General features: G+C 42.0%; 1 protein-coding gene across 14 annotated transcripts in view; it reads right to left on the bottom strand.

Moving 5' to 3' along the window:
• Positions 1-518: 518 nt before the first annotated feature.
• The window catches only part of ctnnd2b (catenin (cadherin-associated protein), delta 2b), a 206,627-nt gene continuing 183,444 nt past the window's right edge, over positions 519-23,701 (bottom strand). For 8 of the 14 annotated variants that reach the window (XM_036129208.1, XM_036129209.1, XM_036129212.1 and 5 more), the window contains 8 exons: positions 18,106-18,279; positions 17,551-17,701; positions 12,998-13,244; positions 10,923-11,016; positions 10,663-10,789; positions 6,117-6,245; positions 4,216-4,292; positions 519-2,410 (listed from right to left, as the gene is read on the bottom strand). In XM_036129208.1, the coding sequence (XP_035985101.1) occupies positions 2,147-2,410; positions 4,216-4,292; positions 6,117-6,245; positions 10,663-10,789; positions 10,923-11,016; positions 12,998-13,244; positions 17,551-17,701; positions 18,106-18,279 (1,263 nt within the window). In that variant the 3' untranslated portion in view covers positions 519-2,146. The remainder of the gene's footprint in view (positions 2,411-4,215; positions 4,293-6,116; positions 6,246-10,662; positions 10,790-10,922; positions 11,017-12,997; positions 13,245-17,550; positions 17,702-18,105; positions 18,280-23,701) is intronic. The other 6 variants (XM_036129210.1, XM_036129214.1, XM_036129216.1 and 3 more) reach the window with 1 other exon arrangement.

Raw genomic sequence — 23,701 nt, 5'->3', positions numbered from 1 at the left:
GAGAGGTTCTCCATCCATTTGGAAAAAAAGATTTGCCTCTGCAATGTGTTGACTCGGGGAGGGGGCAAAATATAAACGCATGCCACACTTTTCGTATTTCATTATAGTTAAAAAAAAGAAGAAAAAAAAGATGATGTACTCTTTTTCTTCTGATTTACAATCATGTCCTACTCTGTGTTAGTCTATGCCCATAGAATCCCATCCGAGTACATTGAAGTCTGTGCGGTAATGTAACAAAATGTGGTCGAGTTCAAGCAGTATGAATACTTTAGCCACGCCCTGCAGATAATCCGACTGCTCCGAGATGTTTTTGTGCAGCGTTAGAATACCGACACGTGGGTAATACTCGTCACAAATGTAGCACCTTGTTGGCTCGATTCAGTGACAACGTGGATCCCTGGGCCCTGGACTACTCTACTCCACAGAGCAACAACATCACTACACAAAGTTGACATTTCAGTGTGTTTGACCAGAAAAGAGGATGTGAACATAAGGCCTACATGTAGCTGTTGTCTTTTTTTTTGTTTTTAGTTTTTTTTGTTTGTTTTGTACATGTCTTTTCTCATTAATGTTGCTGCTATAAGTGACATCCACATCTGCACATAAAAAGTATATATTTGCATTTATATAATATATATCCGTACTCTATTAACAGATTTGTCTACCATGAAGTTAGAACTGCCACCCATCTCTCAGAAAAGTTTTTCTTTCTTTTTTCTATTTTTTTTTTTTTTGTACTTCAAACATTGATTATTTTACAACACATAAATCAACTAATTTTGTACAACATCGGAGCCGACGAAGCTCTGCCAGGTCACACTGTCCCTAAGTGGGATTTCTCATGACTTCTTCTTCTTCTTCTTCTTCTTCTTGGTGCAAGGTTAGACAGTTTTCATCTCAGGTAAAACACAGTTTAGAAAAACCAAAGCATGTACAAACTGGCGTCGTCTGAACTGAGAGGTAGCTCAGCTCGACTTGGACCCTTTGACGCACTCCTTGATGCCCCTCCCCCCTCCCCCACACACTTGTTTGGCACGGTTATATACACAACGAGTGACAGGTCGCTTGGAGTAAGGGCTTCCCCCCTGGACAACAGAGAGGGGATTTACGACGTAGAAACGCAAAAGCTAGCCTAGAAAAGTAAAGCGAGCAGAGAAGGTGTGTCGCGTCAGTCCCTCTTCACCAGTTTCCCGGCAGCTGTACCGTCTGCTGACGGCGGGGCAGTGAAGGGAGCGCCGTGACCCAGCAGTTCATCTCCAGTGTTTCACCTCAGTGACAAACAGACGTCCGTGGTGACAGATTTAAGTGCAGCTATTTCGTGTGAAGGTGAGGCTGACCCGGTGGCCAAAAGAAAATAAAATAAAACGGCCCAAACATACCACACTAGTGCAACGTACAGTACACAATGCATCTCCGTCGACGTACGGTGGGACATCAAATACTATACACCGGGAATTAAAAAAGTAGAAAGACATCGAAACAAAGAGAAACAGAAAAAAAAAAAAGACTAAAAGGTTCCATCCTTCGGCCCCGGAGGAGACACTTTGCTGAAGCCCAAGCTAAAGTATAAGTGATGTACTAAATGTCCTACAGCTCTGCCTCTTGTGCTTCACGTTACTACAAGCCATGTTGCTATAGCACATATTTACAGGCAACCACCTTCACTTTGTCTCCCTTCACCTCAAAGTCCTGGGGTCCGTCCATCCTTTGTCCCAAAAGCAATCGGCAAACCTTTCCTCCATACATTCCGACTCTCTCTCCATATCCGTCTCCTTCAGGGGTCCGAGGTCGGTCTGCCAAGCTGAGCACTCTTTAAAACGCTTGTTGATCAGAAACTCAACACATAAACAAAGATGTGTCCGATTGGTTGTTGGTGTGCATGCACATGCGTGGCAGCTGCTCCCGTTCGCCCCCTCTCTCGTGCCTTCCTCAGACGTCTCTGGAAAGGAGCGTCCAGTCCCAATGTCTCCGTCCTATTACTCCATCCTCCTCCTTCGTCCTGCTATCTATAATGCTACTCAGAAACTACAGGGGAGAGGATGAGGAGGGAGGCAGACTGTCCGCTCAGCTCTAACTCCAAACTTTAGCCATCCCCATTATTCATCCTGTCCTCCTCCTCCTCCTCCTGCTCCATCATTGTGTCCCTTCAGACCCAAGAGTCTGGTGAGGCTGGATAGTGGCTGGTCTCGTAGTTGAGCTCGCTGTAGGGTCGGGAGGCTGAGTAGAAGTCTACATAGTTGCCGGTGGACTTTAGTCCCTGTAGGTGCATGTTGAGTTCACCCTGCGGGGGGCGACCTCCGGCGTGAACCTGGCTGTCATAGAAGGCCTGATCCTCGTAGTTGCCGTTGTCAGGCGGAGGGGGGTTCTGGAAGGGGGGGTAGGGCTCCGACGGTAAGCCTTGAGAAGAGACCTGGGAAAAAGATCAAAAGCCGTTTACGAGAGGAAGCACTTGTACTCCGTTGTCACACTAGAATCACAAACTTATATGTAGCTTAGCTTTCTCCTACAGGGCCTGTGTTCTCACAGCTTTCTTGTTATTTTATGGCTCCAACGCTCATTATTTGGAGCTATCCTGCCAGCCTGATGTAGGCTCTCTTTACCTGGTCTCTCAGTTCAGGCGGACTCTGACGCTGCGTTCCATTTACCTCGGAAATCGAAACTAGGAGCTGGGTATGGAGTAAACCCCAGCAAACAGAGGCCGTTCCAGTTGATTCTTTTGACCGGAAGCCAGAATTTCCGAATTCCGACCGCAACTGAACGCAGCATAGTCGCTGATTGGCTGTTGACGGCACTGGCTTTCATTTAGAGCTGTCGTGATAAAGACGGGCAACTCTAAATGAACACCACAAGTTTTTTTTTAGAGATTTATTTTCAGAAAAAGTTAAACACCATGTATCATTGTCTTACAGTTAAGCAACACGTTGTGATGGTCTATTACAGTGGGTCCCACCCCAGGTCCCCAGGTCCTCCTGTTCTGCATGTTTTAGTTGTCTCCCTGCTGCCGCACACTGGACTTAAACAAACGGAGGAGTAAGAGGCTTCTGCAGCACCCGATGGCACGCAGAGGAGGTCAGGCAATCATTTGACTTAAGTGAACTGAAACCTAGACTCATCTAAAACACGCAGGGCAGGGAACAGGTTGGGAACCACTGGCCTATTGCATGAAACTATTCTAAAATACATCAAAGTTTGTGGTTGTAACGCGGCAACATGTGAAGAAGTTCAAGGGGAGCAAATACTTTTGGAAGGCCCTATCTGCATACCGGTGGCCTAGATTACCTGTACAGGTTTCCAGGCTGCCTCAAGCTAGCTTCTAACGTAAACAATGAACAAAGAGATGCTTCCTACTTTTAGAGCCTGCTAATGATGCTCCTTTCTGACTGCTTTTCTGAATTCACATGGAATTTTACTGAACCAGTGAGAATAGATAATGAAAAAATACTACAAATTGCAGTCCTATATAAAGCCATGCTAGTAGGTAAAGTTGCCTTAACTTGTTTAGGGGTTGATTAATAGAAGCACGATAAATGATAACTTTGACAGCAATAACTTAAAGCACTTATATTGTAAATTATTGGATTTTTATCCTGGATTCTTGTGAAGACATTTTAGATGTTGCCTTTATTCAGGGAGGCATCTAAAACATGCAGGGCACTGGCTCTTGAGGACTGGAGCATGCAACCTCTGCTTGTAGACATCTGTTAATGCGAAGGCTTGTTAATGTCATGCAACATCATTTCCAGCAACTTCAGCTGCTGCACAAGTCCAAATTACCACTACTCCACCAGTCACGGTTACACATGTTTGGTGTTACGTCCACGCATTTCCGTTTTGGCATCACCTGCGGGAAAAGGTCTTGTCGTTCAGCTGCAGCTTCCCAAACCATGTCTCTATATTAACTTTAATGAGCCGAATCTTTCCTCTTGCGGACTTTCCCAACAAATCGCACCTACTTTTTGTATTCGTTCTTCTATTATCAACTTCATCAGAGTTCAACAAGCTAAATGAGCCCTGCATATTCCAAGATGTTGCTTTTCTCTGTTTATTCACCCTCTGTTCAGCAAACTATAGGCCTGTTTAAATGAATATATCACGTACGGTAAAAGAAGATACTCTCTTCAAATGGAACGTGGTAGAATCCAATTGTTGGGAATGACAGACAGTTTGTCACATACAGTTGTTGGATACCTCCAACACAAAAACGACTTGTCCTACCTGATTATACTTTAAATCGTCAGTGGGAGACACATAGGCTCCTCTGTGCAGTGTTGAAGATCCACCCGAGATCTGACCTGGAGAGAAAGTGAGGAGACATTGGCTCTACATTGGTTAAGGCAAAAGCTATCCAAACAAAATGGGGAGGAAATCCTGGTTTTCACGCCATCCTAATCTGAAGCCATCTACAAGGAGGGACAGAGCAGACTGTACTTCTGGAGGAAGCTAGGCTCCTTCAGCGTTTGCAGCAAGATGCTGCATATCTTCTGTCAGTCTGGTGGAGAGCGTTATCTCTTTTGCAATGAACTCTTGGGGCAGCAGCATCAGAGCCAGTGACCTAAAAAAGCTCAACAAGCTTACAAGGAAGGCTGGCTCTGTTCTGAGGACTCCTCTAGAACCCGTGGAGAGGATTGTGCTAGAAAGACTCTTCATAAAGTGAAGAACATTAGGGATAACCCTGAAAATTCTCTTTATCAGGGTGTCTTCAGTCAGAGTCTTCTTCAAACTGATCAGGCCCGAAATCTGGGTGTAGTAATGGACTCAGACCTGAACCTTCAAAAGCATCTAAAGACAATTACAAGGTCAGCTTTCTATCCCCTGAAGAACATTTCCCAGATTGAAGGACCGATGTCTCAGAAGGATCTGGAAAAACTAATCCATGCGTTTATCTTTAGTAGAATTGATTACCGCAACGGTGTTTTCACAGGTCTGCCTAAAAAGTGGATCAGACAGCTGCAGCTGATCCAGAACGCTGCTTCCCGCGTCCTCACTAAGACTAAGAAAGTAGAGCACATCACCCCAGTTCTAAAGTCCTTACACTGGCTCCCTGTATCTCAGAGAATAGACTTTAAAATACTTCTGTTAGTTTATAAATCCCTGAATGGTTTAGCACCTAAATACATCACAGACTTGTTATCAGTGTATCAACCCTCCAGACTACTATGGTCTTCTGGCACCAGCCTACTCTGCATAAATTTGCCTTGCCTTGCCTTCAAATCTACTGTAATACTGATTGCTACAGGAGATCCTTCCTGCCCATAGCCATCAGCATCCACAGCATCTCTACAGCCTCCACAATATGAGTTAAATCCACATCTCATTTCACATTGGGATTAATAAAGACGTTTTGAATTGAGTAACTTTGTTCTCGGGTCCCATGCTTACCTCCAAATCTATTGTTAAAGATAACACTGCCATTACGGCTATCGTTCAGTTTGAACATTTGAATTACTATTTTGTATGTATGTGATGTTTAATGAAATGATGTGAACGTGTCCTTGAATGATTTAGAATCCTTATGCCTGATTTTGACTTCAGTGGTGAAAATAACGTTTGACTGTAATCTTTAAAGTGTTGTTTTGGGTAAAGGACCTTGGAGGACTTTTTCAGTGAAACTCCTCAGACACCGTGTTCCCTCATTACCCACCAGGCTACCTGCCAAGTAACCAAACCCACAATTAAAGGCCAAGCATTTAGGCAATGAGTGTTTGCTTGGTAATTGAAATCAGTTTGATCAATAATCATTTTCTTTCTTTGATTATGTTTGTAGCTTATAGTAATTTTCTAATCTTCAGATGTTCTCATCTCTGGCTGAAATTCAGCGCCTTGAGAAAAATAAAGAAACAAACGTTGGGGTCTTTTTAAATGTGTGACAGGAATCATTTCCTGGAATGGTACCAATGAGTAAACGTGTCTTTGCACAACGCTTAGCTGCCTCCAGCTTCACTCAGCGTAAATAGGTCAGTGCTGATTCTCCCACCTGTTGCTTTCAAAACTAATAACCCAAAAGTTTTGCTTCATACCGACAAATGGACAGACATGTGAGCTGAAGCTCTTTCTCAAGCCTTTGCCCCATAGGAAAACAGTGATATTGTGACAGACATACGAGATGCAATTCCTACCCGTCATGGCGTCCTTCCGGGATGTGTGCTCGCCCTTGTTCCCATGGAAACTGGCATTGCCAGTCGACTCGTAGTCTGCCTTCCTCTCCTTCAACGCCATCATCTCTCTGGGGGATGCGGGAGCACTCGCTGCACACAGAAATCATACATGCACACACGCAGGCTATCTTTACTCTTTATTCTAATATCCATGAGGAGAGAACAAAAGAAAGGACCAGCAGGCTATGGCCAAAATGTTCTGGAGACCTCTCACAACAGAAACTTCTGCATGTTTGGAAGCTCGGGCTGCTGTGTTTACTTGATTATAATCTGAGCTAACACATAGAGGGTTCTTAGGCTTTATAGCAAATAAGGACACAGACATATTTTTTTGGCAGCCCCAGTAAAGATGTAAAAAAAAAAAAAAAAAAGCCTTAAAATAATTTCGTATTTCATTGAAGACGGAAATCCTTAGAATCAAAAATGTAGAAACGTCAGTTTAAGAAGAAAATCCAATATCTGGAATGCATTAGTTGTAGTGAAATCACTGGGTGCAAAATTATTGACACCTCCAACAATTTCTATAATAATAAATATAAAAAACACATTTACTGAGTCCTATTTTACTGGGTTAAATTGATATGCACCTATAGCAACTTCTAAACAATGCACGTATGCAAAAAAAAGAGGTGTGAAGTTTCTTAAAATAATATCCAGCTTTTATTTCTAACCAGAGCCTAACCTGACGTTTTAGAAAAATGCTAACTTTAATCTAAGTACATTTGAGTACACCGAGTACCGTGAATTCAGTGTAGAATTTTTTTTCTTTTTTTTTTTTACACAAAATAACCAGTGACATGATTGCTGGTTGCACAGTCTCATCAAGCAACGTTTCTATAGAGCTATTAAGAATTCTATAGAGAATTTAAGAATTGAGATGGACATGGAGGAAGGTTGATTTTCTGTCTGGCAAATAATTTCCGTGTGTGCATGGAAGAGAGAGGCACAGAACAGAACACAAGAAAGCACCAAAAAAAAAAAAAAAAAACTCAGTACAAAGGCCTGTATTAATATAGAGACGCTAAGACGATCTAAATGAAAAACAAGTGAAAATCAAAACAAAAACAGCTGTGGATCTTGACAGCACTTGTATTGATGATCATATTTATCTGGGGCTGTCAGTATGTTGACGCAATAATAGGTTCATTTTCCTAACCTTTAGCAGGCAGTGTTACGATGTGATTTCAGACATCGTAACACTGAGTCACCTCCTCTACCCTTTCAGAGTTTATCGCTCCACTACAAGTTACTGTGATGGGTAACAGAGACAATGAGCCACATAGGAGAGGATCTATCATTCAGCGCCAAGTGGTTTCCTCTAACACACACATTACTGTCAGCAAATTTGCACACATAAAAAAAAAAAAAAAACACAGCTCAGATTGGTAGTCATCGCGTATGCCACTTTGTGTCTTCAGCATGCATTAATATAGTTAGCATTGATCCATATGCTCAAGTATTCTCTGCAGTATCACCACTCGGCAGTAGCATCAGCTAGTCGCTGTCTGTCAGAACCGTCTTACTTCTAAAGCGTCCTACACAATGGCACACTTATAGCTCCCTGTGAGCTAGAGGGGCCATCTGCAGCAGCTTGGATGCTTGTAAACTGAGAACCAAAACAAAAATGTCAAATTAGCTTCCAAATCACAGAGTCTCTCTCATTTTGACACTTTAATGCTTTGACGGGCTCAGACATTCATGCAGAAGGCTTGTTTCTAAATATAGATGGGCTGATGAAAGCTGCAAGCATGCTTACGGATAAGATCATTTAAATTGGGCCTAAATGATCAACTTTAGCAGTAGCCATACTAGAGCTGCCTAACCCTACAGATATCTATTGGTTTCTAAGTAATTTCACTTTCCAGACATCGGCATCTGTCACATACAGATGATGCCAGCATGGCTACATCCAATGCTTTGCAAATGTATTCATACCACTTGAACTTTTTTTTACATTTTGTCACATTCCAATCACAATTCTGCTCATATTATTGACATTTTACCACAAAATAACGGCTAATTGTGAAGTGTTGCTGTTTTTCACAAAGACAAATTATTTCCCTTGCTATTATGTCAAGTTACATTTATTTCCCGATCAGAGCTCAGATATATGTAATATAACATGTGGGGTACCTCAGGGATCCGTTATGGGTCCTGAATTGTTTATTTTACATATTAATGATATCGTTAGTGTATCAACACTGTTAAAATGTATTCTAAGTGCAGATGGCACAACTTTTATTTTATGCGGTAGACAATATAAAACTTAGAAAAAAGAAGGGGTCCAAATAGATTTGGAAAAATATGAAGTAGCGGTTTAATGTAAATAAATGATCCCTTAATCTTGATAAACCATACCTCATGGTATCTGGTAATAGTGGTAAAAATAATGAACTATCTTTGGGTATAGAAGGCTCTAGGATTGACAGAGTGAGTAAAATTATTTTTTTTGCTGATATTATTGATTAAAATATTTCCTGGAAGCCTCATATTAATGGTGTAACAACAAAACCACTAAAAAAAATGCTTTTTATTTAAAGTAAAAAATTCATTGAACAAAAATGGACTATATCTATTATACAATTCTTTGATTCTTTCATACCTCACATATTGCAAATAAAACATAATAGAACATACATAAAACCAGTTTTCATTTAAGAAAAAAAAGAGCAATAATAATTGTAAGTGGAAAGTAGATATAGAGATCCAGCCAATCCATTATTCCTTGAATTATAGTTGATTAAAGTATTTTGACACTGATGTACAAAGGTTATGTAGTATGTTTACCAATTAATATCCAAACGAGATTTAAAAACTGGCATATTAAATATAATTGAAAAGGTTGTGAAATATTTGTAAAACCAAGGTTCAGAACTAAAGTACTGGAGCGATGCGTTTCTGTGTATGGAAGTCAGTTTATGGAACAGTCTGGAGAAAAACATTAAAGCAGCTAAATTAATTAGAGTGTTTAGAAAACATGTAGAAGACACAATGTTAAGAAAATAGTATGAACTGGGTTAATCTGTATAGGTTCTTTGTGCTTGAATGTTAACGTTTAGAAATGAAATGAAGGGTGAAACGTGAAATGTTCACAGAGCTGTTTGCAGATCAGCTGCTGGTCAGCCTGCAACTGATTTTGTTACGTTTATTAGTTAAATCTTTAAAGTTATCATTGGTGTAACTGTTTGTGTTAGAGGGGCAGATAAGATAAGAGTTTTTTCGTTCTGCTACTTTTCCTTCAGATGTTTTAAGTTGTATTGTGTTTGTTCTGCTGTGTGAAGAATAAAAAAAAAAGCAGATTTGAAAATAAGTGATAAAAGTTTGTTTTTACCAAACAATGTACTTAAAGAGCGGGATGTCATCCATCCTAATGTGGCATTCCTGTCGCCACACGGTCTCCTCTTCTCTCTATAGCTCACGAGCACCATCCGCATGACCCGACAAGCTAGCATAATTGTAACGTTGCATACCTTAAATTGATTTCTACCTGTAAAAATGTAATTGTTGATATCTTTCGTTTCCACATTTTTTAAAGTAAAAAATTTGCTTTGGCTACTTCAACAGAATCCAATGGAAGTTAGTTCCATATGATGTGGATCTGCTAAAAGACAAGAAAATGAATTTTAAAACAACCTGTTTTAACTTTCACAGACTTTAAATGTATCTCATTACTTGACATTAAAATGTAATCCTAACTTCCGTCTTGGTCTCATCGAAGCAGCGATGACACCAAGACTGAACTTTTGGGCGTACGTGCAGAAAGCTACAGTTTCCGTGGTGAGAGCCAAACCCTGGACATTGCCCTGAACACACCCATCCCTACTATAAAGTATAGTGATGGCAGCATCATGCTGTGCAGATGCCTTCCTTCAGCAGAGACAGGGGAGCCTGTCGAAAGCTGAAGTCGGTAGATGAGCCGTACCATTAAAGATTTGCACCTGTAACTGCAGCAAGAAGTGGTTCCACAAAGTAGAGACTGAGGGAGACTGAATACAGAGAGAAAAAAAACTCTAAAAACCTTCTATCATTTTCCTTTCAAATCCAGTAAAATATACTTAAATTTGTGGTTTTAACAAAATGGGGATAAGATGCAGAGGTTACTTTAAACACGTGCGCTTGATGTTTGTCTACTTGGCCTCTTATGGCTTCACAGCAGTCATCAATGTGACAGCCAGCGTCGCAGACTCAAAAGATCAAAGACGATGAACACTGTCTGTCATCATCATCATCATCATCATCACCATCAGTCCCGGTTCTGCAAGACTTTGGTGGCTCAAATCCTTCAAACCCTTTCTCTGACAACACAAGGGCGGGGAACTTTCTTAATGGGCATGAAGCGCGGATTTTACTTGACAGCGGGGTAATTTGTCGGCAGCCGCTGTACTGTGAAGGTTAAAGAAGACCTGAGCCGTAATGGAGTGGTGCGTCTTTGACCAGACTCCACTGGTGGGAAGAGGGATGGGGCTTTAAAAGGGAGGACAGCGCAGAGAGGGAGGCGAGGACCCACCTGATCGATTGTTCGGGGATGTCCGCACCGGAGAGATGGAAGGAGTGCGAGAGGAGGAATAAGGTCGCTGTCTGTCTCGCTCTATTGTGGAGGAGGAGCCCACAAAATGGTACTGCGAGTAGCCGTCCTGAAAGAAAGACGAGGTGGCAGACGGCGTGCAAGCAGTGCAGTTTTATTTTCAGCGCTCGGTCTATCAATATTCATCATGAACAACAAGTCTGATATTCAAGTGGAAGGCTTCCAGAGCAGACGGGCTGTACCTTTTTGTAAAGACTGCGGAGGTCTCTGTACTGCCACATGCTGCTGAGGACTTGCGATGCTGCTTTCACCACTTTGGGACTATGTCTGGGAATTCAGCAGAGAGCAAGAACACAGTGTAAAGCTTGACTATCCTTTTGTTATGTCCTGCATATTAGAGTTATAAAAAAAAATGGCATAATGCAAAATTCAGAAACAAGACGCCGAGAAAACTACCCATTGTAAATCATTAACACCTTCGAACAAAGACCACTACATCAACAACAAAAATCTTTGTCTTTTCTGCTTTGTCCTCAAATTAAACTAAGCCCAGACAGTATGATTGTTCTTTATGATTGATTCATTTGCCAACATTTCAATCTGCTTTCCCCAGGTTCCCACTCAGCTGACTAATGACTTTGAGTTTAATTGGCTCATATGTGGCCTTATCGGAGTCTGCAAAATTAATGTCTAAGACATTTCAGTTAGTGTTATTGTTTTGGTTCTAAGAGGGCAAACCAAATGTCAGATGTCCAAAAAAAAATGGAACCCCTTTATGTTTCTTGTGCGTCTCACAAGCAATTTTTAGTTTGCCACAGAGATAAACTAAAAAGAGATGTTTCATGTTTTGGCATCTCCACATGTTATTTTGAATGGATTGATGGTTACCTAAATCAATCAAGACTTCACCTCTTTTTAGAAGTCATTAGTCTGGACTGTGAGTTTGTGTCACAATGCATTGCAAGAATACTTTTCCACATTTTCCTATGTTGCAACCACAACCTTAAGTGTAGTTTATTTGGATTTTATCTCAAAGGTTTTCATAGAGAAAATCTGAAAGGTGTGGTGTGAAATTGTAACTAGCCTCTTTTACTGTGATAATATCCAAAGTAAAATCCATTGCAACCAACTGTGTTCAAAAGTCACTTAGTAAAAAGAGACTTTTGTGTAGTTCAATGAATCCAGCGGTTCTGGGAAGGCGTCAGATGTTTGTTGGAGAACGTTAGTGAACAAACAGTTCAGTACAATGATCCCAAACCTGTAGCCAGAGCTAACATAAAAAGGTTTACATCAAAGCATTTTTAGGTGGTAATATGACCCGTTCTGTGTTTTTGTTGGTCTGCCACGTGGAATTTTCATTCCAATAGACTGAAGTCTTTGATTATAATGTGAAAAGGTTGACATATGTGAATATACGTTTGCGAGGCAGTATAGCAAGTCAAGCAGTTAGCATTCTTTGTGGTCCTTGCTATGCAAGTTTTTTTTTTTAGAACTTTGTGAAATTAAGGGGAATTTGGGGTAATTAAGCAACTTTTAAACCTCAAATTTCCAATTATTTAATGATAAGCATTGTATTGGAACTATTTATCCAATTAGGCCGTACATGAGATTGGTCTATAAGACTGTGAGACAAAAGTAAAAGATTACAGGGCATAGACCTCATATTTTCTCTTTGTTTCTAGACTCAACTGGAAACAGAATGGATGTGAAAATTCAAGGTGTGCAAGTAAACAGTCTGTGCAGAAACCATACCGTGATGCTTTCAATCTGAACCAATTGTTTTGTTTATTCCTCTGTCTGAAGACTCACAGCCTGGAAATTTGCACACAGGAGACCTTCAGTTTTACCTCAGCCTTACCAGAGGCCTTTGTATCCCTTTTCTACCCTCAGATTTCAGTATTGTCTTACGTTGACTCCCATCTTCTCAAATCTTATTGACAATGACACTGAGAGTGATAGCAAACCGTTACAGTGCAGTCAACAGGATTTCCACTCCTGCCACATGTTAGCGGAGCAGTGTGGATAACCTCCCTTTCAGGATTCTGGACGCATTTGTAAGAATCTCTTAAAGGGTCGCACCAAGGTTTTTCAACGTGCCTTTTTATTGGTATATTCAGAAATGGTGTAAAGTTCTTCTACATTCTTGTGAACATCGTTCAAAACTGCTTTTAATTCACTTTAAATCCATGCCGGGCTTAGCAACTTTTCTGAAACTACTTGAAGTGCGAATGAAAATAATTCTGCATCCAACCATGCCCTCTCATCCTGTCTGTTTCTTCCCATCTTTGACCCGACAACACCTTCCCATTTGGCTTACTTGTCTCCCTTGCTGCGGGCAATACCGATGAGCTTTTCGATGCCGCCGGCGTCCCTCAGGGCTTTGGTGTTCTCCATGTTCTTTGTGATGACCTCGTGCAGCGCACAGCAGATGGCAGTGATGGTGTCGTCGGACATGGTCTTCCCCGCCAGGACGCTGCTGTTGGTGCTTCCTCCTCCGCTGCTGGTGTTGTTGTTGTTGCTGCCTCCAGGTAAACGATGCACCAAGTCCCTCATGGCGTATTTGCCTGGTGAAAGGTAACGGACAGAGTGGCAAAGGTTTAGTGGGAGTCTACAGATACGTTTTTTGGAGGTTGAAAGGAGATGGAAAGTTGTTACAATAATTTCAGGCAGAACTGCAGGGAACATCTTTTTCATATTACTCTTTTACAGAAAAATCCACCTGGAAGTGTTCTAGCATGAAGCTTATACAAGACTGGGATGGAGCTTTGAAGTTTGTCTAAAATCAACAAGACCTAAAGGCTAAAGCCCCTCAAAAATCTTCTTTCTGGCAAGTCCCTTCCCTTCACCTTTAAAAAGCATAACAAAAAAAGGAGAATTAAAAAGCTTTTATGAGGTTAGATCTGCTGTACCGATAAAGCTATATCTAGAAATGGTTTACACACTAATGCTCATAATGGGAACAGACATGTATGCATGTCCTCATTATTCATGTTTCAAACAATTAAAAAACAACACAGAAAAGTGACTGTTCAGAATCCCAAAAAAGGTAAAAATGTGAAATAAATTCTAGGTCAGGTTTAATCGTTCCATATACTGTGGGTTTAATTCATTTCCAAAATGGCAGAGGTGATTCCAGACTCTTAACCACCAATAAGAAGCCCTCAAGCAGCTCAAAGCTGTCGCCAATAGCTGTTAGCTAACCGTTAGCTAGTCATAGTATTCTCCCAGTGCCCACAAATCATTTCTATGTAGTCTCTCCCTCTGTCTTGCTTCTCTTTGCTGTACCTGCTGCCTAAAATGCTGCAAGTTGAATTCATTTAGAACGTAATGAAACTTCAGTGCTTCAGTAAATAAGCGCTTTCAGCCAGCGGTACAAAAAAGCATTTTTAAGCTAGCACTGTCAACACAAAAAGCCACCTTAAGAGCTTCTTCCTCTCTTACTCCAAAATACAAGTTTCAAACATAAAACTTTGGTTTCAAGCTTGACGCGCTCACCTTCATATGAGGAGCAATGTTCATAGTGTATACTTGCCTTAGTGTCCCTTATGCTAGTAGTGTAGTGTATTTTATTTCTCTAGAATATTACAAGATGCCGTGAAATAGCCACAAATTACATAGGCATTGGGAAATGATACATCTTGGTTACTGAAGCAAAGATATACACATCAGTGTGTGCTGCCATGTGCATTACACATAAGGGCAAGCCTTTAATGACACATTATTCTGCCAAAAGTATTCACTCACCCACTCAAATAATTGAATTTAGGCATCCTAAGCCCGCGGGCGTATAAATCCAGCACTTAGACATGCAGACTATTTCTACAAACATGGGTTGCTCTCAGGAACTCAGTGAATTCCTGTGTGGCACCGTGATAGGATGCCACCTTTGTAATGAGTCTAGTTTTAAAATGTCTTGGCTGTCAGGCAACTGTTGGTGGTATTATGACAAAGAGAGATTGGGAACGGCAAAGGATGCGGGGGCACATAGTGCACAGAGGTTGGCAACTTTCTACAGAGTCAGACCTTTGTATGGCCTTCAGATTAACACAATAACGATACAAAAACAGTTTCCTGGGACAGGTTTCCACAACCGAGCTGCTGCATCCAAGCCTTACATCATGAAGTGCAATACAAAGTGTCCAATGCAGAGGTGGAAAGCACACTTCAACTGGACTCCAGAGCAGTGACAAACCCTCGTCTGTCAGGCAATCCAGTGGACAAGTCTGGGTTTGGCAGCTGCCAGGAGAACAGTTCTTTGTGTCTAGGGTGAAATATGGTAACCTGACGCTTGCCAGATGTATTTCGCTCCGCCTAGCTCCACTCACATACATCTGGGACACCGCCATAGGAATTGCCTTTTTTGAAGGCTGGGCCTTATCAAAAATCCTTGCATATGATTGGATAAGCCACTTGTCTGTCATCTTTATCGACGTGCTATTTCAACCACTCACACCGAAGCTAACCCGTGATGCTGATGAGAGCGACGCAGGAAAAAAAACTTTTTTAATGTGTTTGCGGCTCTAGTGGCACGCGTTTTATTGACAGTGAGCTGACAGGAAGAGGGGGGAAGACAGGCGGCAAAGCGCCGCGGGTCGGAGTCGATCCCGTGCCGACCGCGTTGAGGACTAAAGGCCTCCTAACATGGTTCACGCTAACCGCTAACCAGGGACGCGTCCGCTGTGGACGCGCCCCGGAAAACAAAACTTGCCAAATCCGGTTGGGAGAAGGGCGAAAACATGGTTTCCACCAACAAAATCCTTCAGAGGCGTTCTCTGATGTTCTTTTAATGAAACAATATTAGGTAGATTGGACAACACGGAAGAAATGGCAGCATCAATGTTAACGCTTGCTTCCTCTATGCGAGCCGCCATTGCTATCAAAACAGTCTCACGTCATGGTTGCTTCTCCACTACGTCGCATCCATGAAACTCCAGCCCTGGGTCCTGATTGGCCAGACCATACAATTGGTTGGAGAAATCACTCTCTATGGGAGATGTCCCAGATGTATGTGAGTGAAGCTAGGCGGAGCGACATACGTCTGGCGAGCGTCAGGTTAGAAATATGGCTCATTGTGGTGAATTATGGTGTGAGGCTGCTGTTCGGGAGCTGGGTTCAGCTCATAATTGAAACTCACTCCTAATGTTTCCGGACACAAAGAAAGTCCGGACATGTTTAGGCTCCAAATGTTGTAGGAACAGTTTTGGGATGGGTCCCTTCCTGTTCTAACACTGCCAGATCAGAAATCAAGGGCTGTAAAGACACAGATTAGGACGTTTACTGTGGAGGAACTTGTCTGGCCTGTACAAATTCCTGACACCCGACAGAGCACTTCTCAGATGAATTAGAGACAAGACTGCGAGACATGACTGAGAGCCAAGACTTCTCGTTCAATATCAGTGTCTGACCTGACAAACGCTCCTCTAGAAAAATGTACAGAGATTCCCATAAATGCACTCCTAAACTGTCGTTGAAGCATAGGCGCTGATGCTGGTAAGGCTGGAACAAACCCAGCGGATAAACGAAGAGATCGAGGCCGGTGTTTATATATGCGGTGAGGCAAACTAGTGAATAATTCATAAGAATAGTCAATAGTTATAGTAATAATAGTGTGAATGAATTCTGTTAACCTCAAAGATAAGTGACAATGAAAAAAACAAGTAAAGGAAGAAGCAATAAAAGGAAAACAGATATAGACTTTGCTGGTTGGGCTGTCAGACACTGAAGGGGACACGGCCACATACTCTGACACTGACAGACTACATTTCCCATGACGCCCATGTAATTCTGTCAGGGAGTGGTGTACGCTCTGCCCCACGGCTCTCATTCTGATTGGGTCATCACCTTGCGCTGGTGCTGAGGGGCAGCGTCCCATCGTGGCCCTCTGACAGCTCACTCCTGCACTGTAAGTGTGTTGCTGTTGCAAGGATCCCACAGTTCGCTCTGTCTGCAACATTCCCACTTTTAGAACCACAGACTCCAAAAGTGAAGCTCTTCATCGCGTTTGTATTGCTGGAGTAATAAAACAACAGTTGGCTTGCAGCAGAGCTGCCGGCGCTGACAGTATTGATATTTGCAGCTGAGAGCTCCGTGAATCTGACCACACAATATGCCGTGCGGCTAAAGCAATTTCATTCTGCTCCGACTAAGGAGAGGACAATGTGTTCCCTCAAAACAGCCGCATGCGCCGGGCCGGCACAAAGGAAAATTTGACTTTACGGCCCGCGTCCGCTGAGGACACGGATGGTCGCATTCACGATCTAAGACATCACACGGCGTAGCTGAAAGCCGAAAGCGCCGAACGGAGTAAATAGAAAGAGGCATGTGGTTGTTGCCATGGGGACCAGTAGAAAAGCAGAGTTTATTGAAGACATCAGTCAGTCTCAGGCAAAGAGTCCAGTATCAGGTGCTCAGTCAGAGCAGCAGTGATGTCTTTTTGGAAGAGAGGAGCGATCTGCGAATGGAGAGACGAACAGTCCAAAAGGTTTTTTTTGAATCCTCTCTTTGAATTTAAAATTGATTCTCTTCGCAAGGTCTGCTAAAATCTTACTGCCATGCAAACCCTCTTTACTGCGATCTTTTGCAGCTAGGAATAGGCAAAAACAGACTGTGGCGATATTTTTGAATAAACTAAGAATTTTTTGCTCTCACAAATAAAACTTAAAAAAAAAAAAGATTTCAGTGTCATGTGGGTCTCTTAATTATTTACCTAGCTGTTTACTTTACCAGGCGAGATCACATTGTCCCACCAACTGAAAAGCGCCGTTTGATCAGAGGTATTACATTTCAGCCGCACCCATCTAATCTCCAGGCTCTCAATATTCGCCTTTTGCCGTGCTGAGGTTGTGAGTCTTCGATGTTTGGGACACTCACCGATAAGTTCCTTGTTTCGTATGTCCAGAGCCATGTTCCTCAAGGCAGTGGCCACGGCGCAGACCACCCGGTCGTTGTCTATCCTCAGCAACTCCACCAGGATAGGTAGGCCTTTCTCCTTGCGCACTGCAGCTCGGATGTAGACGGACCACTGGACAATAAAGTGAGGCGAGAGGCGGACAGAGACACATTCACATATTTGTCTTTTGATGCGACGGTCCGTTTGTGTTTATTGTTAAGCACATGTTAGGCACCTATGCAAACGCACAGACAAGTGACGCTATTCGTCTATAATCCCCATATCAGTCATATACTGAACAGTACAAATCCTTACATGAAAACATATCACAATATAACTGCTTCACTTTTTTTTCCATTAGATTTCAATAATGCTTTTTCAGATCCGATTGTGTAGCGTTCATTTAAAACTGATTCTCGGTTTGCATGTTTCAGTTATTGCTCAATGTTTTTTTTCCTCCCCCGCTAGTACTGCAAGCCCCTCTCTTCTCGCAGATGCTGTTTAGTATGACAATGACACAGCCGCTGAGCTCTCACCTTCCAGCTGCCGGCGGCTAGGTTCTGCAGAGCCCCAGCTGCTCCCTCCAGGGTGTCTGGGTTGGAGCACTCAGACAGCAGGGTGAGGTAGGGCTTGACGATGGTGGGGTGCCACAACATCTGGATGCCTTTCGGAGGCTCAGCCAAGTCTGGGAAGGGGCCGACGCCGTCCCACTGTGGAAGATAAGGCACGTTTTTTAGAACGGAGGAGCATTTTGAACTCGGCACGAAGGCGAGGCTGGAGGGCCAGCAGGGGGCCCCTTTGGGCAAACGCAGCAAAGGAGGAGAGGATTTCTTCTTTCATAAGCAGTCAGTAAATGAGGTGACATTCATCTGTTGCATCAATTGGATGTTTTCACAAGCATTTTTGAAGCAGCCATAATTGTACCTCGGAAAATGTTGGCAAAAGGCACACGTTTCTGTAAAAAAATGTCCTTTTTATTTCCTGTATAAGACACCTGAGCATCTATATACACTAAATAATGATAAGAGCCTTAACAGCCTTGACTTGGAGTCAAATTAATGATGGGCTGATACAGGCTTCCTTACCGAGTGGTACAGTCATCCTTTGTGCGCTTACATCGAGCTCCCACAGTGGGACTTGTTCAGGTCTTGTACAATTTTCCGACGTTTTGTTGAGACCATGTGTGCAAGACTTTAAATAGAATAGAGATCTGAAAAGTGGGGCATGGACTTGTTTTCGTTCACGCTGCGTCAATAATTGTGAAACCATCTTTCACTGCTTACACAGTTCCAAGTGTATTGGCGTGTGTCTCTCCCAGCTTCATACAGTCGGTCTCAAATCTTCTCCAACAGCTATAAGTGCGTCTCTAACAGGTTTTTTTTCCATAGTTACCCTGAATTTAGCTCCATCTTCCTTCAACCGTGATAAGCTTGCCCGTCACTGCTTAAACTACTGCCCAGCAGCATAACGTTGCCACCACTATGTTTCACTGTGGGGATGGTATCCCCTACATGATAGTGGCGAACTGGAAATGGGACTTTCTATTGCTTTCTTTCAACATTGCCTTTCAGCCTGCCATGTTACTTGATTTAACCTGATCAAAAACTATTATTTCCCTTCCCTTTCACAAGCATGCACTTTGTGTTGGACTTCAGCTATGTTCACACCGCAGGGAAATGCAACCCATATCTGTCTTTTTTAGGGCAGTGTGAACGATCCTGTTTCAATCTTTTCACCCCCCAAAATATCTGATTTGAGTCATTTCCATATGTGGTACTAATTCAGATTTTTTTTTTTTCAAAGTGTCAGCAGTCTGAACAGTCATGTCGCATTTCATCCATCTTTCACGTCACTCTCTTGGCTCTCCCTATACGTTCACACACAGTAGTAGCAGCTAGCGCTCCATAAAAGACCGTAACTGTGCTGCTTCTTCCCTTATTAGATTAGATTAGATTAGATTAGATTCAACTTTATTGTCATTACACAGGTACAGGTACAAGGCAACAAAATGCAGTTTAGGTCTAACAAGAAGTGCAATAGCAGCAAGTGCAGGATAAATATAGAGATGGATACTATTATAGACAGAATTTTACTGATAGATTTGTCCTATGAGTATAATATATAGATAACTAGTATTGTGAACTAAATTTACAGCTGGATATGTACCGAATATAATATACAGGTGGATATTACTATGAATATAGTTTTACAGATATGTACAATAACATTATATACAGATGATTATTATAACAGAGTTTATGTGTACTATGAATATATCAGTAAAGCTGATACTTAATGTATAGTAATACATGTGGCTATTACTATACATTAAGTTTGGACAGAAGCTATTTAAATGAAAGTGCAGTGGAAGGTAATTGCATATTACAGTTAAAGTACGGCATTGCAAATGTATATGTAAACAATTGGTACTGTGAATAAACAGTCAGCAGTCATGCTATTTTGCTTATTTAGTCTTGCTATGGTGTAGTCTTAATTTTCTCGGCTCCCGTTGCTCAAAAGTCTTCTGATAATAACAAAGAGAGATGCCGGCCGGTACGCGCTGTTCTTTTTTCAGAGTTTTTTTTTTTAACCAAAACTTTATTGAACACTTCTATAAACAATTATATTCACCATTCCTTCTGTAAACTGCACACTGCCGTGTGACGTCTCCTTCTGTTAGCTGTGCATGCGGGGTCGCTTTGCGGTCTAGAACCGTTCAGACAGAAGAATGATGGTGGTCGCATTTAATAATAGAATGGACGGCCACCTAAAAAAAAAAAATCTGATTTCAGCCAAAAATTTGAACTGAGCATCAAGACCTGCAGAGTGAACGTAGCCTTTGATGTGCATATCCACTCTGTTAAAGTTCTACAATTATTACTGTTAGAGAGGTCTGACTTTATATTAATCTGGAAACAACACTGTGGGTGACACTTGCAGCTGTAGTCATGAAACAACCACCAACCGGGTCAAATCTGATGTTTTCTGAATATCTTGCACAGTGCTGATATTTGATTTTAGAGCATATAGATGACATCATTGTATAGCTAGTGTTTTCTTTTAACCCATAACAGTTGTAGTTTATGCCATATTTACATATATTGTTGGCTTTGTTTCTGCAGACCTCTCTATCTGCAGGTCTGAACGCTGCCATTAATACATGCTCATCTTATTTTCATGAGAATGATATGCATGATAACATGTAATACTGACGAGTACTGCTGTCCATCTTCTCTGCTCCTCCTGCCTTTAATCTGATTGTGCTACTACACCCTCTCTATCGTCTCCTATCTCCTCCTTTTCTACTTCCTCTCCTCTAATTGCCCCGCAGTTGATGGAGTTTTGTCCTCTTCAGCACACTCCCTAATCGCTGCTTCATGGTAATCGCCCACAGCTGCACTAGAGTGGAGACGCACAGACAGAGGGGAGGGAGTGACATTTTTATTTTTTTATTGAGGAGTTTATGATCTGTCCGTATTTCAATATGATCTATAGGATCCACCGTCACCCTAGGAGCAGATCAAAAGTTTGCTTGGAGGAAATTCAGCAAACAGAAGGTAAGGTAAAGGCCCACGTTTAAATTGAGTCCCAAATTGTTTTCATAAATCGCTGTCAGATTCAGAAGTGATAGGCAGAAGGGAAAATGGCACACGGGGATGATGAGCAATTCAGACACCGGAAGTGGTGGGTTTTTAGTCCCCACAGCTACGCTGGAAGTGGTAAAAGACGTCCTCCACTCAATCAGAATGATGCTGATTGCTTATTAGCATGACAAGAGGGTAGAGCTCATAGATCTCTGTTTCTGCTTCTAAGCTACATGGGGGATAAAACTCAAGGAATCCAGAGAGAAATGCGGAATCAGCCTTATAGAACTCGGGTACTGAGCACACAAAACTAAAATATGGTGTGATTACATGCTAAAATGCCTTGAAAAAAAGTAAGCACACCCCTTAAATATATTCACACTCAGTCATGTTTCAAACACAACTGTCAAAGAGCTCAGCACCTTGTGTGATTGACCTCAACGAGGTAGTGCATGGTTGGGAAGTGGAAGCAAAGCGAGACGTGGTTTTTTCAAACCTTTTCATCAATTCAAGACCCCCATTTCTTTTAGATGCTGGTAAATAAAATCCAGTAGAACCAGCTATATAAATCAAATGCACAGCCTGTGTAAAATCTAATTCCAGTTTAAATGCAGCAACTCTTAAAAAAAAAAAGTGAGAACTTTAGTGAACAAACGGCATCGTGGAGACGAAGGAACGCAGCAGAGTCAGGGATAAGGGTAATTCAAGGTACAATGCAGCGTTTGGCAATAAAACAATGCCCTAAGATTCAAACATCTCACAGAGCGTTTATCCATCCATCCATCCATCCATCCATCCATCCATCCATCCATCCATCCATCCATCCATCCATCCATCCATCCATGCATCCATCCATGCATCCATCCATCCATCCATGCATCCATCCATCCATCCATCCATCCATCCATCCATCCATCCATCCATCCATCCATCCATGCATCCATCCATCAATCCATCGGTTACACCCTCTTATCCATGAAGGGTGATGAGGGGGCTGGAGCCTGTCTTCTGGGGTGAGAGGTGGGATACGCCCTGGACAGGTCACCACTAGTCCATCACAGACACAGAGCACTATCCACTAAAAACGAAAACAGCAAACGTACCAAGAGGTGGCCTCCTAGACTAACGCTTTGTCCAACCAAGCAGAGCATAAATCCCACAAGCAGCCAAGAGGCTCAGGGTAACTCTAGCGAGGCTGCAGAGACTCACACCTCAGCTGAGAGAATCCGTTGACGGGATAAGGATCACTCCACACATCTGGCCGACATATAAGAGTGCCGAAAAAGAAATAAAGAAATGGACACGAAGTCCAGTTTGGAGTTTGCAACCAGCCATGCAGGGGACACAGCAAGCATGTGACAGAAGATTGAGACCAAAATGAAACCTCTTAGCCTAGAAAATGACCAATCTATCATGGCAGAAAACTATCATTGTAAAAAGCCCTAAACACACACCATCCATTGACTAAAACATGGTGCTTGATTGGAAGATGAACGGAGCTAAGAAGAAAACCAGTTAGAGGCTGAAAAAGACTCGATCATATCAAACCATAACAAAATACATAGAAGTTTGTGGTTGTAGTGTAAGAAAATATGGAAAAGTTCAGGGGGTGTGAATACTTTTTTCAAAACCGTAATAACATTCAGATGCTGCTCTAGGCTCAAATAGCCCCATTTCACAGTGATTTCTCCCTACAGCATTTAGTGAAAACCTATTTAGGATACCAAAACAAAGAGAATCAGTCATGAAGAGAACAAATACTTCTGAGACGCCGCAGAACCCTGTTATGTACCGAGAGATTTCCAGAAAAAAAAAAAAAAAAAGCTGCAATCCTCACACACAAACAACTACGCCACGAGTCCCAGATTGTAACAAAAACACATGATAAAATGTTAATGGCCTCCAAGAGCAAAAATAACGTTTTGCGTCATTAAAAAGTTAGTTTTAATTCAAATTCAATGGTAGTTAATGTTTATGGGAGCTGGAATGGGAGGCGAGAGGATAAAGGAGTTGTGGTGAGGCCAGAGATGGTCGGATTAGTCAAAAATGTATGTAAAACACATAATAAAGAAAACATCCAGATGGCAAGACAGAGGTCGGAGGACAATAAAAATGTCTGGAACATTTGTGTTAGTTAGTTTTTATTCCCAACATGTAGACACTCATTAGTGAATTCAGCTGCCCTTCTGACACCCCGTTCCTACTCACCCAGAAAAAAAGCATCACCAGAAATCTATAAAGATATATTCATTTTTTTCATACTTTCGATCCATGAAATTGAAAGGCAAGGTAAAAACAGCCAGCCTTCCCTAGCAACGTATTTGTTTAAGCTTTGCTTTTACACACAAGAACCTTTTCCCCAGGTCTCCTTAGGTAGCTACACCACATCTCCATTTGTTTCTGCCTGACCTTTATTTGTGAAATTGTTTCTAGGGCTTAAGTTAAACCTTCATCAGAGGTGACAAACAAGGGGAATGCCAAATGTGTGAGCTTTCCAACAGCGAGCGAGCGTTCTGAGGGGTGAAGCACGGCTCTCAGAACAACGCGA

Source organism: Fundulus heteroclitus, unplaced genomic scaffold, assembly GCF_011125445.2.
Source record: "Fundulus heteroclitus isolate FHET01 unplaced genomic scaffold, MU-UCD_Fhet_4.1 scaffold_146, whole genome shotgun sequence".
NCBI classification, from domain to species: domain Eukaryota; kingdom Metazoa; phylum Chordata; class Actinopteri; order Cyprinodontiformes; family Fundulidae; genus Fundulus; species Fundulus heteroclitus.
The sequence above is the reverse complement of the archived record's forward strand: the minus strand, read 5'-3'. Positions and strand labels throughout refer to the sequence as shown.